The sequence below is a fragment of the Musca autumnalis genome, unplaced genomic scaffold, assembly GCF_047663935.1.
Source record: "Musca autumnalis isolate F117 unplaced genomic scaffold, ASM4766393v1 scaffold_3, whole genome shotgun sequence".
Classification (NCBI taxonomy): Eukaryota; Metazoa; Arthropoda; class Insecta; order Diptera; family Muscidae; genus Musca; species Musca autumnalis.
Window position 1 is genome coordinate 157,926,196 of NW_027411866.1, and position 15,473 is coordinate 157,941,668.

Here is a 15,473-nt window from a genome sequence, read left to right on the forward strand (position 1 = left end):
AGACGAGATCCTCAGTTAAAATAGGAAAGAACCTCTCCGAAGAGTTTATTACCAAAAGAAATTTTAGACAAGGAGACGGCCTGTCGTGTGATCTATTCAACATCCTGCTGGAAAAGGTCATACGAGACGCGAAGGTCAAAAGAAATGGAACGATATACACGAACAGCCATATGTTACTGGCTTATGCCGACGACATTGACATCATGGTTCGATCGGTAAAGGAAGTAACTGACACCTTTGCAAAAGTCGAAAGAGAATCTGTTAAAGTTGGTCTGGTAGTAAACGGCGAAAAAACCAAGTTGATGGTATCGACGCGTAATATGTCCACAAACCCCGCACCATCTGTGAATGTTGGTACCTACAATCTTGAGATAGTAAAGGACTTCGTCTACCTCGACACCGCCATAAACACAACAAATAACATCAGTTGTGAAATACGAAGAAGAATAGTGTTGGCTAACATATGCTACTTTGGGCTGAGTAAGCAGTTTAGGAATAAAGCCACATCTCGTCAAACAAAAAAACACTTTACAAAACACTGATACTACCCGTGCTAATGTATGGTTCCGAAGCATGGGTACTTGCTCAAGCAGATAAGGCAGTGCTTGGTGTGTTCGAGAGAAAAATTCTTCGAAAGATCTACAGGCCAATCTGTGTTGACGGCGAATATCGGCGTCGTATGAACAACGAGCTGTATCAACTATGCAATGACATCAATGTAGTTGAACGAATCGAGATACAACGATTGCGATGGCTAGGCCATGTTATAAGAATGAGTGATGATGAACCCGCTAAAAAGGCGTATAAATACGGGCAGCATGGAGATTCTCGCAGATCTGGAAGGCCAAAGCTTCGTTGGAGCGAAAAAGTGAAACGAGATATCAGAAAGGTACATATCCCAGATTGGGGAAATACAGCAGCAAACAGAGAGGATTTGAGATTTTTTTCTTAGTTCGGCTTATGAAACAAATGTTCTGTAAAAGGCCAGCTAAGTAAGTAAGTATGGGGGATGTACCGGAAGGAGTGGATCGATATGGCCCGTCTTCGCACTTGGTCTAAGTTTGGACAAAACATTAGTAGTGGCAAATTAGTGACCAAATTAGTCGATCGTGAGTTGTGGTGCGCACTAGACAACTAGGCAAAAAGAGGCACGGACATGACTATATCAACTCCAAATTGTCTGAAACGGCTTGCGTCCAAACATACTTGGGGTCTAAAACCATTATTTCGATGAGGCACAATATTGGTCGGATCAAAGTGTATAAACCCTCTTTAGCGCTAAAGACTGAGGGTATAAAAAAGTTGAAAAGTCTTTATTCCAATGGAAACCCTTTACAAACCCCAAAAACCTCTCTCGTCGACAAACCGGCAATTGCTGAAAGGTAAATAAATTTTCTAATGTAATTTTGGACTTATTGATAATTTTATTTTATGAAATTTGAATTCATTTTGTAATAATGACACAAACAATAACTGACAAAAATTGTAATTATGTATGTATATGTGAGTATCAATCGATTCATTTATGCTGCAAATTGTTGCACATCCTTCCAACGTTCACATTGTGGTTACATAGATTGTTATGGTCATTTAATTAACTTCGTTTAATACCGTAAAAGCTGAATAAGCAGTTTTCATAATCTGTAATGGAATAAACAGCAAAGTAGCTTATTAATATTTATTAATTGAGGGTGAGTGTGAAAGAGTATGGGAGTGTGTGAACAAAAATCATCGATATGTATGCATTCTTTGGGGACAAAGTATTGACATAATCCGATAAAATATCTATTAATTAGTTTTACTTAAATAACAATAACAACAACAATATTTACTATGAATATTATAATGACCACATTCTACAGATACAAGTGGACAATGTATTGGTAATTACATTTACAACAACAACATTTTACAGATACAAGTTGCATATGCATTTATAATAATTATATTTCCATACACCATACTACAACACTCACTCACCTTTACAAATGTTGGCAATCGAACCGGTATCAAACTGCCAGCCATTAAACATGTCGCCTGTTGTGAACGTTGCAACAGCAGCAGCAGAGCCTTTTTAAAACGTTCATCCCGTTCAATCCAATTGCAATCGTAAATGGCATCGATTAGAAATTCATTGGCACGACAATACAAATCTCCAAAATAACATAAAATTAATATTTCAATTGTTATGGCACCCAGGAACATGAAGCTATTGAGGAGACGTGAAAAATCATCTCCCACATAGAGAATGTAAATACCAATGGTGCACTGAGCCAAACCCGTGGCCACAAATTGTGCCAGGCATGTTTTCGATATGCACTCCTGAATGGTTAGAAAAAGTCTGAAAACAAATTAGGATAGGATAGGAGAAGTTCCGTGACTACGGGGAATCGCAAATGTCAGGTTACGGGTAGTTCAGTCAAAAACTGTAGCTAAACCCCTCAAAATGCCGAAAATCGGGAGGTACCATTATATGAGGTCAATATCTAAACATGGACCTATGTTTACAATTTTTGGTGAAGAAATGTTGTGACCCCTAAGAACTTTAAATGACAAATTATATCTAGCTGGGTTAAAAATTCTAGCTAAGATCCTCAAAATACCAAAAATCGGGAGGTACCTTTATATAGGGGCTATACCTAAACGTGGACCTATGTTGACAATTTTTTATGAAGAAGTGTTGTGGCCCCTTCGAATTTTAAATGGCAACTTAAAGTTGGTTCGGTTAAAAATTTTAGCTTAAATCCTCAAAATACCGAAAATCCGGAGGAACCATTATATAGTGGTTTTACCAAAAACATGGGCCATCTTCGAAGTTGAACTGCCTATGTCAAAAGTATACTCGTGTGCAAAAGTATAGATCTCTAGCTCAATTTTTCTGGACGAAAGAGTAATTACAACAGACGGACATGTCTAGATCGACTCAGAATTTAGTCCTGACCAAGAATATATGGAGGATTCTGAGAGATCAGACACTTTTTCAAAAAGTGATTGTTGGTGGTGACATTTTTTAAATATTAGGGGGAAGTAACGAAAGTTGTGGACCGGTATTACCCATATTCGAACTGAAACTAAGTTTGGACAAAATTCGGATGATAGGCTTTTTTAAATCTTTCGGGGTTTTTTAGCACCTTTCAGACTATTTGCTCAGGAAGTATGGACTCGCACCATCGTATAGGGGACAGTGAATACAAGTCGTTACAACAAAAATCAAAGCGTTTCTTGAGGAGGTCCTGAACTGAACTTTTCCGAAATTTTGTGTGGGATGTACCCGAAGGAGTGGACCGATTAAGTCCATATTAGAACCTCATCTAAGTCTGGTAGAAATTTCACGATGTGCAAAGTATGGACCAAATCGGTTACTCGCTTCAAGAGTTATCGTACGCACAAATTTTCCGAACATTTTCAAACTTTTGTGGGGGAGGACCGATATAACCTTAACTAAGCTTGGACAAAACATTACGAAAGTCACATTTTGGACCGAATCGGTTGATCCGTTCTAGACTCTAGAATCTAGAGTTATCTTGCGCTCCAGCCAAACAGACAAACAGACAGACGGACGGACAGGACTAAATCAACTCTAAATTGTCTGAAACTGATTTCTCCTACACGCTCACAGTAATCTTAATACCAAATTTCAGGATTCGAGCTCTATCCGTTCACACATATCCAAATTGTACCAAATTTAGTACCATTTAGTACTTTCCGTACCCATAACTATGAATTTCCAAAACTACCTCAATTCTATACTCCAAAATTAATCTTAGTTTCATATTTCAGGATTCTAGTTCTATCAGGTCATCCAAATCAAAGTTGTACTAAATTTAGTCCAATTTAGTACTTTTCGTACACATAAAGTACGAATTTCCAAAACTATCTCCATATCTAAATCCTACACTTCAAAAGTAATCTTAATTCCACATTTCAGGTTTCCACCTCTATGCGTTCACCTAAATCTTAATTGTACTAAATTTAGTACCGTTTAGTACTTTTTGTACACACAGATAAAAATTTCCAAAACCATATCCTTATATCAACACCACTTCTCAACCTTTATTCCCATACCAAATTCCAAGGTTCTAGCTATATCCGTTCCAAATGTTCAATTGGTACCAGATTTAGTAACTTTTTGTACTTTTCGTAGTACACTTGTAGTTCGAATTTTCAAAAACCCTTTGGTACATCATCTTTCTATCTCTCCATTAGTGACCCTCATTCCAAATTTCAGAATTCTAGCTCTTCCCGTTTGCCTAGTACCTTTTAGTACTCTTCGTACGAATTTCCAAAAACCCAAGCTTATCTCACCCATACACACCAACAACTTACTTAACTGGTCCATTACAGAACATTTATTCCATAGACCGAACTAAGAAAAGATCTCCAATTCTCCCTGTTTCGTGCTTCGCTTTTTGGAATACCGCGCCTTTTTATTTCTTCATCCACTTGTATGCTCCACCGAAGCTTAAGCCTGCCGATTCTGCGTGCACCGCCATGTGGCATGTATTCATACGCCTTTTTAGCGGCTTCATCATCGCTCATTCTTATGATATGGCCTAACCTAATCGTTGCATCTTGATACGTTTTACTATATTCATGTCTTTGTATAGCTGATACAGCTCGGGGTTCATACGACGTCGATATTCACCGTCAACGCAAATCGGCCCGTAGATCTTTCGAAGAATTTTCCTCTCAAACACACCAAGCACTGCCTTATCTGCTTGCGCAAGTACCCATGCTTCGGAGCCATACATTAGCACGGTTAGTATCAGCATTTTTATAGTGTTATTTTGGTTTGACGAGATGTGGCTTTGTTTTTAAATTGCTTACTTAAACCATAGTAGCATCTGTTGGCTAATACAATTCTTCTTATTTCACAACTGATGTTGTTTGTTGTGTTTATGGCGGTGCCGAGGTATACGAAGCCTTTTACTACCTCAAAATTATAGGAACCAACTTCAACAGTTGGTCCGATCTCAATGGACGCATTACGCATCGACACCATCAAATTGGTCTTCTCGCCGTTACCCGCCAGACCCACTTCAGCAGATTCTCCTTCGACCTTCATAAAGGTATCAGTTACTTCTTTTACTGATCGTCCCATGATGTATATATCATCAGCGTAAGCAAGTAACATGTGGCTATTGGTGTAGATTGTGCCACTTCTTTTGAGGTTTGCCTCTCGTATAACCTTTTCCAACAAGATGTTGAAAGGATCACACGAAAGGCTGTCTCCTTGCCTGAAACCTCTTTTGGCACAAAACTCTTCGGAGAGGTTCTTTCCTATTTTAACTGAAGATCTTGTGTCAGTTAGAGTCATTTTACAAAGCCGAATGAGCTTTGCGGGGATACCAAATTCAGACATGGCTTGGAATACCTTTGAACGTAGTGGGCTGTCAAAGGCTACTTTATAATCGACAAAAATGTGGTAGGTGTCGATCGAATACCAAATTCAGACATCTCTTGGGTCTTCTCCAGGATTTGCCGCAGGGTAAATATCTGGTCAATGGTGGACTTGCCAGGTCTAAAGCCGCGTTGGTATGGTCCAATTATTTCGTTGACCATGGGCTTTAGTCGTTCGCACAATATCCCTGACACTATCTTGTAGGCGATAGGAAGAAGACTTATGCCCCTATAGTTAGAGCATAAAGTCTTATCTCCTTTCTTATGGACGGGACACAGGATGCTCAGGTTCCAATCGTCGGGTCCTCGTACTTCCTGCCAGATGGTGCTAACTAGCTGATGAATACACCTTATCAGCGTGTAGCCTCCGGTTTTGAACAGCTCGGCTGGTAAGCCATCGGCTCCTGCTACCTAATTGCTGTCTTTACCTCATCTTGGCTAGGCAGTATACATTCAACACCAGCAGATTGGAAAAATGTTCCTTCCATATCTTGAGCACGCTATCTGTATCTGTTGCCAGATTACCTTGCTGGTCTCTACAGGAGGATGTGCCTGTACCAAAACCCATCGTTTCACTCTTTGGTAGAATTTTCGGACTTCATTCTGGCTCCTGTACATCTCGATTTTTTCACACTCCCTTTCACAGATGGAAACATCTCTCTCTTTTTTCTGCGGAAAAGGCGTTTCTCCTTTCACCTTTTCTCCTGATACCTCACTCGTGCGCTACGCGTTGATACTGATTGTAAAGTAGCGCTATATGCCGCATTTTTCTCTTCGGTAGCAGCACGACACTCCTGGTCATACCATGGATTCCTTGGTGGAGGTCTCTGGTATCCATGTACTGATTTTGCGGCTGTTTGCATGGAGTGGGCAATGTTTTGCCATTGTCCTGATATTTTATCGGTACGAGGAGTGCTCGGATTAAGCATTTGGGCCAGTTGAGTGGAATATGCTGTGGCTATCTCTTGTGATTGCAGCTTACCGATATCCAATTTCCGTGTTGTGTCTGTTCGCACTTTGTTTGCTATGTTTAATCTGGTACGTACCTTTGCTGCAACAAGGTAGTGGTCCGAGTCTATTTTTGGAACGATCGTACATTCAACACGCTTGATGCATGTCTTCCATCTATCACAACGTGATCAATTTGATTTCTTGTTCTTTGATCTGGCGACAGCCAGGTGCCCTTATGAATATTGAGATGCTTAAATCTGGTACTGCTAACTACCATGTTTCTTGCAGCTGCAAAGTCTATCAGCCTCATACCATTGTCAGATGTTTCACTGTGTAGACTGAATTTCCCATTAAATTCGCCTAGTATAATTTTACTGTCATGGGCAGGGCAACAGTCATAAGTTTCTTCTAAGCGCTCGTAAAATATATCTTTGGTCTGTTCATCCTTGTCTTCAGTGGGAGCATGAGCGCAAATAATGCTAATGTTGAAGAATTTTGCTTTTAATCGAATTGCAGCGAGTCTTTCATTCACTGGGGTGAAGCTGGAGACCAGATGTTTTAACCTCCGACCAACTACAAATCCGCAACCAAACTCATGCCTTCTGTCATGGAAGCTATAATACAGTGCGTCACCTTTCGGTGTTGCTGTGACAAATTTCCCGTTCCATCGTATTTCCTGTATGGCAGTAAAGTCGGCCTTGTACTTTTCAAGTACATCTGCCAATGCGTACACTGCACCTTCTCTATAAAGAGTGCGAACATTCCAGGTGCAGATTCGCAGATCATGGTCCTTAAAACGTTTGCGGGGGTCGTCAACCTTTGAGGGATTTGTTTTTCTTTTCTTTCGTTTTTTCATAGTAGGCTGTTTTTTTAGGGGAGGGTTACTAACCCGACGCCCAAACCCAAGTTTTTAACGTTCTTATGGGTGAACGCGCGGTACATGTTAGCTCACTACCTTTAACGGGTGTTAAAGGCAGTTCCCCAGGTGACACCACGGGGAGGTTAGTGTCCACTTGCCATGTTAAAGCCGGTCAGGACCGTTCCTTGGTATCTTCCATACCCTACGTCACCCATATGTTAGAGAGACCGTTTTTTCCTCCTTGTACTATTGAACGTTTTTATATAGCCCCCTAGAACGGTAGTTCCCGATTTTCGGTATTTTAGACTCATATTCACACCGCAATGGCTGAAAGTTAGTATTTAATTCTTCGTTGGGGGTATAAAACTTTCTATCTGAAATTCGTCGGTATAGGTTCACACCTTCATATAGCCCCTATAGGACTTTCGGTGTTTTGAAGGTTGTAACCACATTTTCTCACCGAAATGGTTGACTTTGGTATTTAGCCTTCTTTGGGGCTAAACAAACTTTCCACCCGAAACTTTATTAGTATAGGTCCACGTATGGATATAGCCCCCACAGAAGTGTAGCTCCAGATTTTAGGTATTTTAAAGGCTTTAGCTGCATTATCCTACTGGAATATGAACAATTCAGTATGTTTTGCGGCATAAATTAATTATACGGACAGATGGCAGAAAAAAATTACCATGGGTAGAAAATTTTGTTCCTGTTCCCGAGATTTGCTCCTATACATTGGAGAAAAGTTAAAACCCGGCCGAAGGCCGGTTACTTGGAAAAAATTACAATTTAAAAGAAAATTTTGTTCCCTGTCCATAAGAGAAAGTCTTAAATCCCCGACCGAAGGCCGGCTATTTAGAGATATATTGTATGGTAACATTTGAGATTTTTCTGTCAGTTGTTCGAATAATCAATTTGCTCCATGTTGCCTTCCTGCTAAGAATTAAAGAAGGTCCACGTTTTGATATGGCACTTGTAATAGGTACCTCCCGATTTGCGGTATTTTCAAGGATTTTGTCGCATTATCCTACAGAAATTGGGAAAATTAGGTAAATAGTATTCGTTGGGGACATACACGTATTCCTGTCAGAAATTGTCGGTATAGGTCTACATTTTGATGTAATCCCATAGAATGTAGCTCACGATTTTAGGGATTTTGTTGGTTGTAGCCACATTATTGTACCCTCAGCATTTATGCTAACGAGGTTACATACACTTTCATACGGAAGTGTAAGAAAAATGTTTGGACGAAATCCATTTCAGACAATTTGGAGTTGATTTTGTCATGCATGGCTGGTTGGTGCGCACGAAAACTCTCGAACATTTGGCTTTCGTAATATTTAGTCCAAACTTAGTTTAAGTACAAATATGAGTCATATCGGTACACTCCTTCAGGTACCTCCCCCACAAAAGTTCAAAAATGTTCGGAAAATTGATGGGAGCGACTTTTGATGGGAGTGACCGATTTGGACCATACTTTACACATCCTAATATATCTACCAGATATAGATCAGGTTCGAATATCGACTATATTTGTCCACTCCTTCGGGTACCTCCCATACAAAATTTCGAATAAGTTTTCTTTAAGACCGGCTCTCGAATCACTTTGATTTTTGTTGAAGCAACTTGCATTCGCTGCCTCAATTACGACAGTAAAAGATCGAACGGGGTAAAAAAACCCCTATTACACTATATGTAGTGGCTGGAGATCACAATAAAATATGGACATCCCGTATTTTTTCCACATTTCGTTTCAGTTCGAAGATGGACAATAACAGTCCACAACTTTTGGTACTTCCTCTCAATATTTAAACAATTAGGCCAAAACTTTGGATCTCCTAATATTTTGTCCAAATTAAGTTTAACTTACGTCCCCACAAAAGTTCAACATTTGTGTCTAAGTGCAGTTTAGGGTCTGTTCGAAGATCCTTTGGAAATGCTTTAACGTGGCAAAGACCAGGATTTATCTTGGTCCCTTTCTAATCTCAAGTGGACACTGACCTCCCCGTGGTGTCACCTGGGGTAGCTGCCTTTAACACCCGTTAAAGGTAGTGAGCCGAAATGTGCCGCGCGTCTCCCATAAGAACGTTAAAAACTTGGGTTTGTGCGCCGGGTTAGTAACCCTCCCGTAGAAAAAAGCAGCCTACTATAAAAAAACGAAAGAAAAGAAAAACAAATCCCTCTAAAGTTGACAAACCCCGCGAACGTTTTAAGGACTATGATCTGCGAATCTGCACCTGGAATGTTCCCACTCTTTATAGAGAAGGTGCAGTGTACGCATTGGCAGATGTACTTGAAAAGTACAAGGCCGACATTACTGCCATACAGGAAATACGATGGAACGGGAAAGGCGTCACAGCAACACCTAGTGCGATACCTCACTGTATTATAGCTGCCATGACACAAAGCATGAGTTTGGTTGCGGATTTGTAGTTGGTCGGAGGTTAAAACATCTGGTCTCCAGCTTCACCCCAGTGAATGAAAGACTCGCTGCAATTCGTTTAAAAGCAAAATTCTTCAACATCAGCATTATTTGCGCTCCTGCTCCCACTGAAGACAAGAACGAACAGACCAAAGATATATTTTACGAGCGCTTAGAAGATTTGGATGCCAAAATTGGAAAGGAGAATATTTTTGGCCCAAAAGTCGGGAAATTCTGTCTCCACAGTGAAACATCTAACAATGGTATGAGGCTGATAGACTTTGCAGCTGCAAGAAACATGGTAGTTAGCAGTACCAGAATTAAGCATCTCGATATTCATAAGGGCACCTAGCTGTCTCCAGATAAAAAAAAACAAGTAATCAAATTGATCACGTTGTGATAGATGGAAGACATGCATCAAGCGTGTTGGATGTACGATCGTTCCGAGGTGCAAACATAGACTCGGACCACTACCTTGTTGCACCAAAGGTACGTACCAGATTAAACGTAGCAAACAAAGTGCGAACAGACACAACACGGAAATTGGATATCGGTAAGCTGCAATCACAACAGATAGCCACAGCATATTCCACTCAACTGGCCAAAATGCTTAATCCGAGCACTCCTCGTCCCGATAAACTATCAGGACAATGGCAAAACATTGCCCACTCCATGCAAACAGCCGCAAAATCAGTACTTGGATACCAGAGACCACCACCAAGGAATCCATGGTATGATCAGGAGTGTCGTGCTGCTACCAAAGAGAAAAATGCGGCATATGGGGCTACATACATTACAATCAGTAGCAACGTAGCGCATAAGAGAGGTATCGGGAGAAAAGGAGAGAGGAGAAACGTCTTTTCTGCAGGAAAAAGAGAGAGATGGAAAAGCGGGAGTGTGAACAAATCGAGATGTACAGGAGACAGAATGAAGTCCGAAAATTCTACCAAAGAGTGAAACATCAAACTGAGGGCTTTAGCATTGGCACATACTCCTGTAGAGACCAGCAAGGTAATCTGGTAACGGATATAGGTAGTGTGCTAAGGATATGGAAAGAGCATTTTTCCAAACTGTTGGTATCCAATAGTAGCGAAGTCGACGAAGATACCACAGATCCAATCACAGAAGATGGTATTGAATGTATACCACCCGGCCAAGTTGAGGTAAAGACAGCAATAAACCGGCTGACGAATAATAAGGCAGCAGGAGCTGATGGCCTACCAGCCGAGCTGTTTAAGACCGGAGGCGACACGCTGATAAGGTGTATGCATCAGCTAGTTAGCTCCATCTGGCAGGAGGAACGTGTATCCGATGATTGGAACCTGAGCATATTGTGCCCCATCCATAAGAAAGGAGATAAGACTTTATGCTCCAACTATAGGGCATAAGTCTTCTCCCTATTGCCTACAAGATAGTGTCAGGGAGAATGTGCAAACGACTAAAGCCTATGGTCAATGAAATAATTGGGCCATACCAATGCGGCTTTAGACCTGCCAAATCCACAATTGACCAGATATTTACCCAGCGACAAGTCCTGGAGAAGACCCAAGAGATGCAGATCGACATCTACCACCTTTTTGTCGATTATAAAGCAGCCTTCAACAGCCCGCTACGTTCACAGGTATTCCAAGCCATGTCTGAATTTGATACCCCCAAAGCTCATTCGGCTTTGTAAAATGACTCTAACTGACACAAGATCTTCAGTTCAAATAGGAAAGAACCTCTCCGAAGAGTTTTGTGTCAAAAGAGGTTTCAGGCAAGAAGACAGCCTTTCGTGTGATATTTTCAACATCCTGCTAGAAAAGGTTATACGAGAGGTAAACGTCAAAAAACAGTGGCACAATCTACACCAAAAACCACATGTTATTTGGTTATGCTGATGATATATACATCATGGGACGATCAGTAAAAGAAGTAACCGATACCTTTATGAAGGTCGAAGGAGAATCTGCTAAAGTGGGTCTGGCGGTAAACGGCGAGAAGACTAAGTTGATGGTGTCGACGCGCATCGATGCGTCCATTGAGCTTTACCCAACTGTCGAAGTTGGTTCCTATAATTTTGACGTAGTAAAAAACTTCGTATACCTTGGCACCGCTGTAAACACAACAAACCACATCAGTTGTGAAATAAAAAGAAGAATTGTATTGGCCAACAAATGCTACTTTGGCTTACGTAAGCACTTTAAAAACAAAGCAACAACTCGTCAAACAAAAATAACGTGCTGATGTATGGTTCCGAAGCCTGGGTACTTGCGCAAGCAGATAAGGCAGTGCGTGTTTGAGAGAAAAATTCTTTGAAAGATCTACGGACCAATCTGCGTTAACGGTAAATATCGACGTCGCATGAACCACGAGCTGTATCAGCTATACAACGACATCAGAATAGATAAACGTATCGAGATGCAGCGATTGCGTTGGCTAGGCCATATAATAAGAATGAGCGATGATGAACCCGCTAAAAAGGCGTATAAATTCGGGCCACGATAAGGGATAGGGGTTCCAAAAACAAAAAAAAAACATTTTTTAGGTCCCCTATTATACACCCGCTATAGCTATATGGCACGTTTTTCCTTTCGATTTATTTCCTTAAAATTAAATTTTTAACAGATTTAAACCTAGTTGTTATTTTGCTACCACCCCTTGCTCTAATAGCTCTTACAATTCATGTGACTTACTCATGGATAATTTTATGATCCTTAACACAGTCAACCAATTCCCCATACAATTCATCATCGGTAAATTGTCTTGAAGTCCCTGCTGTTGCAGACGATGAAGAAAGCGAAGAACCCAACGCTTTGATACGTAAACCCAATGCCCGAATATGAGCAATCAATATAACGATATAGGCCTGCGGATATGTGTCACTGCCAAGATTTTGCACAGTCTGCACCGTCACCGTATAGACCTGATAGCAATGAGCAAATAAGAAATTGCGTTTCGATGCCTTCCAATCCCATGGAAACCATGATGAATACATTAGTACCCGTTCTTTGGAGAGATAGACGACCAGTTGACTGGTTATGACGGCACACGTATAGAAACGTAAAAATGCCATAAACCATTTGTGGGACGTTTGAATGCCAACTCGCAACTCTCGCCGTTGTTCAGGTGAATTTGCACGCTCATCCAAATGTTCCAATATTCGACGCACCTCCCACAGTTTGTGACGCACCGTAAACACATTGATAAACTTCAAGTTGCAGGTCACGTCGGTTATTGTCACATAGAGATTCTCGCATAATTCCGTAAGACTTTGCGAAAGTATTAAATCAATGATGAGGGTGATGGGAAACATTAGAGTGACGGTGACATTTAGGACGATGGCATAAATCAGGTATGGCTTAAACCATTTGGAGTCACGTTTTGGCGGTTGTAAGCCACAACATTTCCATAAAATCCAGTGATAGCGAAATGCTTGCCATGTGTGAATTTTATTAGAAGGCGACGTCGAAGATGATGGCAATGGTGTCGACGATATTGGTGTTTTTGTTGCCGGCAATGACATTTTGTCCGTCAATAGATTGTTTTGAAGCTAACACCACCAAAAACAAATTGACGCATAAATTTCTCACTCTGATTTCCCACTTTGATTTTTAGTAGCCGTCAAACAAATGGTAGTGCTTCGTCCGTCTACTGCAATGTGTTATTTCCGTTATCCGCTGCTTTAGCGTTCGTTTCCGTTTCACTTTTGTTATAGCCGCTCATAAACCGAATTTTTCAATAAAAACCCGGACAAACGAGCAACGTGAAATTTTTGATGCTTTTAACGATGGCCACAATGATGCTCTTCGGTTTTTATAGGACGCAGGACGCTGGTTTCAACAGTCAACAACGACATTAACAACCAGAACCAACCAACGAACACCACCGCCACCTCCACACATCAATTTTTCAATGCGCCAAAACAGTGTTTGCTGCACGCAATCTAAACGGCATAGCAATGTTGCTTCTTACCATGCGAAATCGAACAGTGTTCGGAAATGTGAAAAGTTTCCAGAAAATATAACAAGTAAAAAGTCGTTAAGTTCGGCCGGGCCGAACTTTTTATACCCTCCACCATAAAATAGTCTTAATTAAAATGGAATAATTAGGGTCCTTTCACAATTGTAGATGGAACAACTTTTCGACAATGGATAGAATACTACTTAAAATTTTTAAGCGGAAAAGTTTTATAGCTGCAGGGAGCTTCAAGAGTCAAATTGAGGGTAGTTTCATCAAAACAATGTAGACCCTCAAAAATGGACCCATGTTGACGAATTTTAGTGAAGAAATTTCGTGACCACTGAAAATTCCCGAAAATCGGGAGATGTTTCGTTGGAGATGTTTTATGACCACTGAGAACTTCAAATGTCAAATTACAGCTATTTCGGTTAAAAACTGTAGCTAAAATTCTCAAAATACCGAAAATTGGGAGGTACCGTTATATGGGGGCTATACCAAAACATGGACCTATGTTGACGATGTTTGGTGGAGATGTTTCATGACCACTGAGAACCTCAAACGGCAAATTACAGCTAGTTCGGTTAAATATTGTAACTAAAATGCTCAAAATACCGAATATCGGGAGGTACGGTTATAAGGGGACCATACCAAAACATGGACCTATGTTGACGATGTTTGGTGGAGATATTTCATGACCACTGAGAACCTCAAATGTCAAATTGCAGATAGTTCGGTTACAAATTGTGGCTAAAATTCTCAAAATACCGAAAATCGGGAGGTACCGTTATATGGGGGCTATATCAAAACATGGACCTATGTTGACGATGTTTAGTGGAGATATTTCATGACCACTGAGAACCTCAAATGGCAAATTACAGCTAGTTCGGTTAAAAATTGTAGCTAAAATTCTCAAAATACCGAAAATCGGGAGGTACCGATATATGGGGGCTATACCAAAACATGGACCTATGTTGACGATGTTTCGTGGAGATGTTTTATGACCATTGGGAACCTCAAATGCCGTTATATGGGGACTATACCAAAACATGGACCTATGCCCATATCCTTTAAGATATAAGTTTGCTGATCACTAGGAACCCTAAGTGCCAAATTATAGCTAATTCGGCATGCCAATGTGGCGAAGATCGTCAAAATACCTCAAATCCGGAGGTACCGTTATATGGGGGCTATACCAAAGATGGGACCGATATAGCCCATCTTCGAACTTGACCTGACTATGAAAAAAAGACCCTCGGGTGCAAAATTTCAGCACTCTATCTCAATTATTGCGGACGCTAGAGTGATTACAACAGACGGACGTGGCTAGATCGTCTTAGAATTTTATCCTGATCAAGAATATATATACTTTATAGGGTCGCAAATGATGTGTTACAAACGGAATGACAAACTTAATATACCCTCCATACTATGGTGGAGGGTATAAAAAGATTCTATGGTTAAGAGGGATATTTAATTTAATTTTAACTGTATAAAACGTTGACCTGTATCGAGATTTTTTTTTTGTAACTGCAACCAGGACTTAGTACCAAATTTCAGTCATTTCAGATGGAAAGTTGTATACCCCCATGGAAAAAGAAATTCTAAATTACAGACATTTCGTTGGGATCGTTCTATGGGGCTATATGAAGGCGTGTACCCATGCCGACAAATTTCAAGTGGAAAGTTTTCTACCCCCAACGAAGACTAAATACCAAATTTCAGCCATTTCGATGGGATATGGGGGCTGAAAGTTGTATACCCCGACGAAACTAAATTCTAAATTTCAAACTTCAAAATACGGAAAATAGAGAGTTAACGCTCTATGGGGGCTATATGAAGGCGTGTACCCATACCGAAAAATTTCAGGTGGAAAGTTTTATACCCCCAACGAAGACTAAATAC

The 15,473-nt window shown here is 40.6% G+C and overlaps 1 protein-coding gene across 1 annotated transcript; it reads right to left on the reverse strand.

Moving 5' to 3' along the window:
• Positions 1–1,404: 1,404 nt before the first annotated feature.
• Positions 1,405–13,532, reverse strand: LOC141398005 (odorant receptor 2a-like). The gene is made up of 3 exons (XM_073975095.1): positions 12,305–13,532; positions 1,981–2,341; positions 1,405–1,641 (listed from the first exon to the last, which is right to left on the reverse strand). Exons 1-3 carry the CDS (start codon positions 13,132–13,134, stop codon positions 1,591–1,593), a joined length of 1,242 nt encoding a protein of 413 aa, XP_073831196.1. The 5' UTR covers positions 13,135–13,532; the 3' UTR covers positions 1,405–1,590.
• Positions 13,533–15,473: the final 1,941 nt, after the last annotated feature.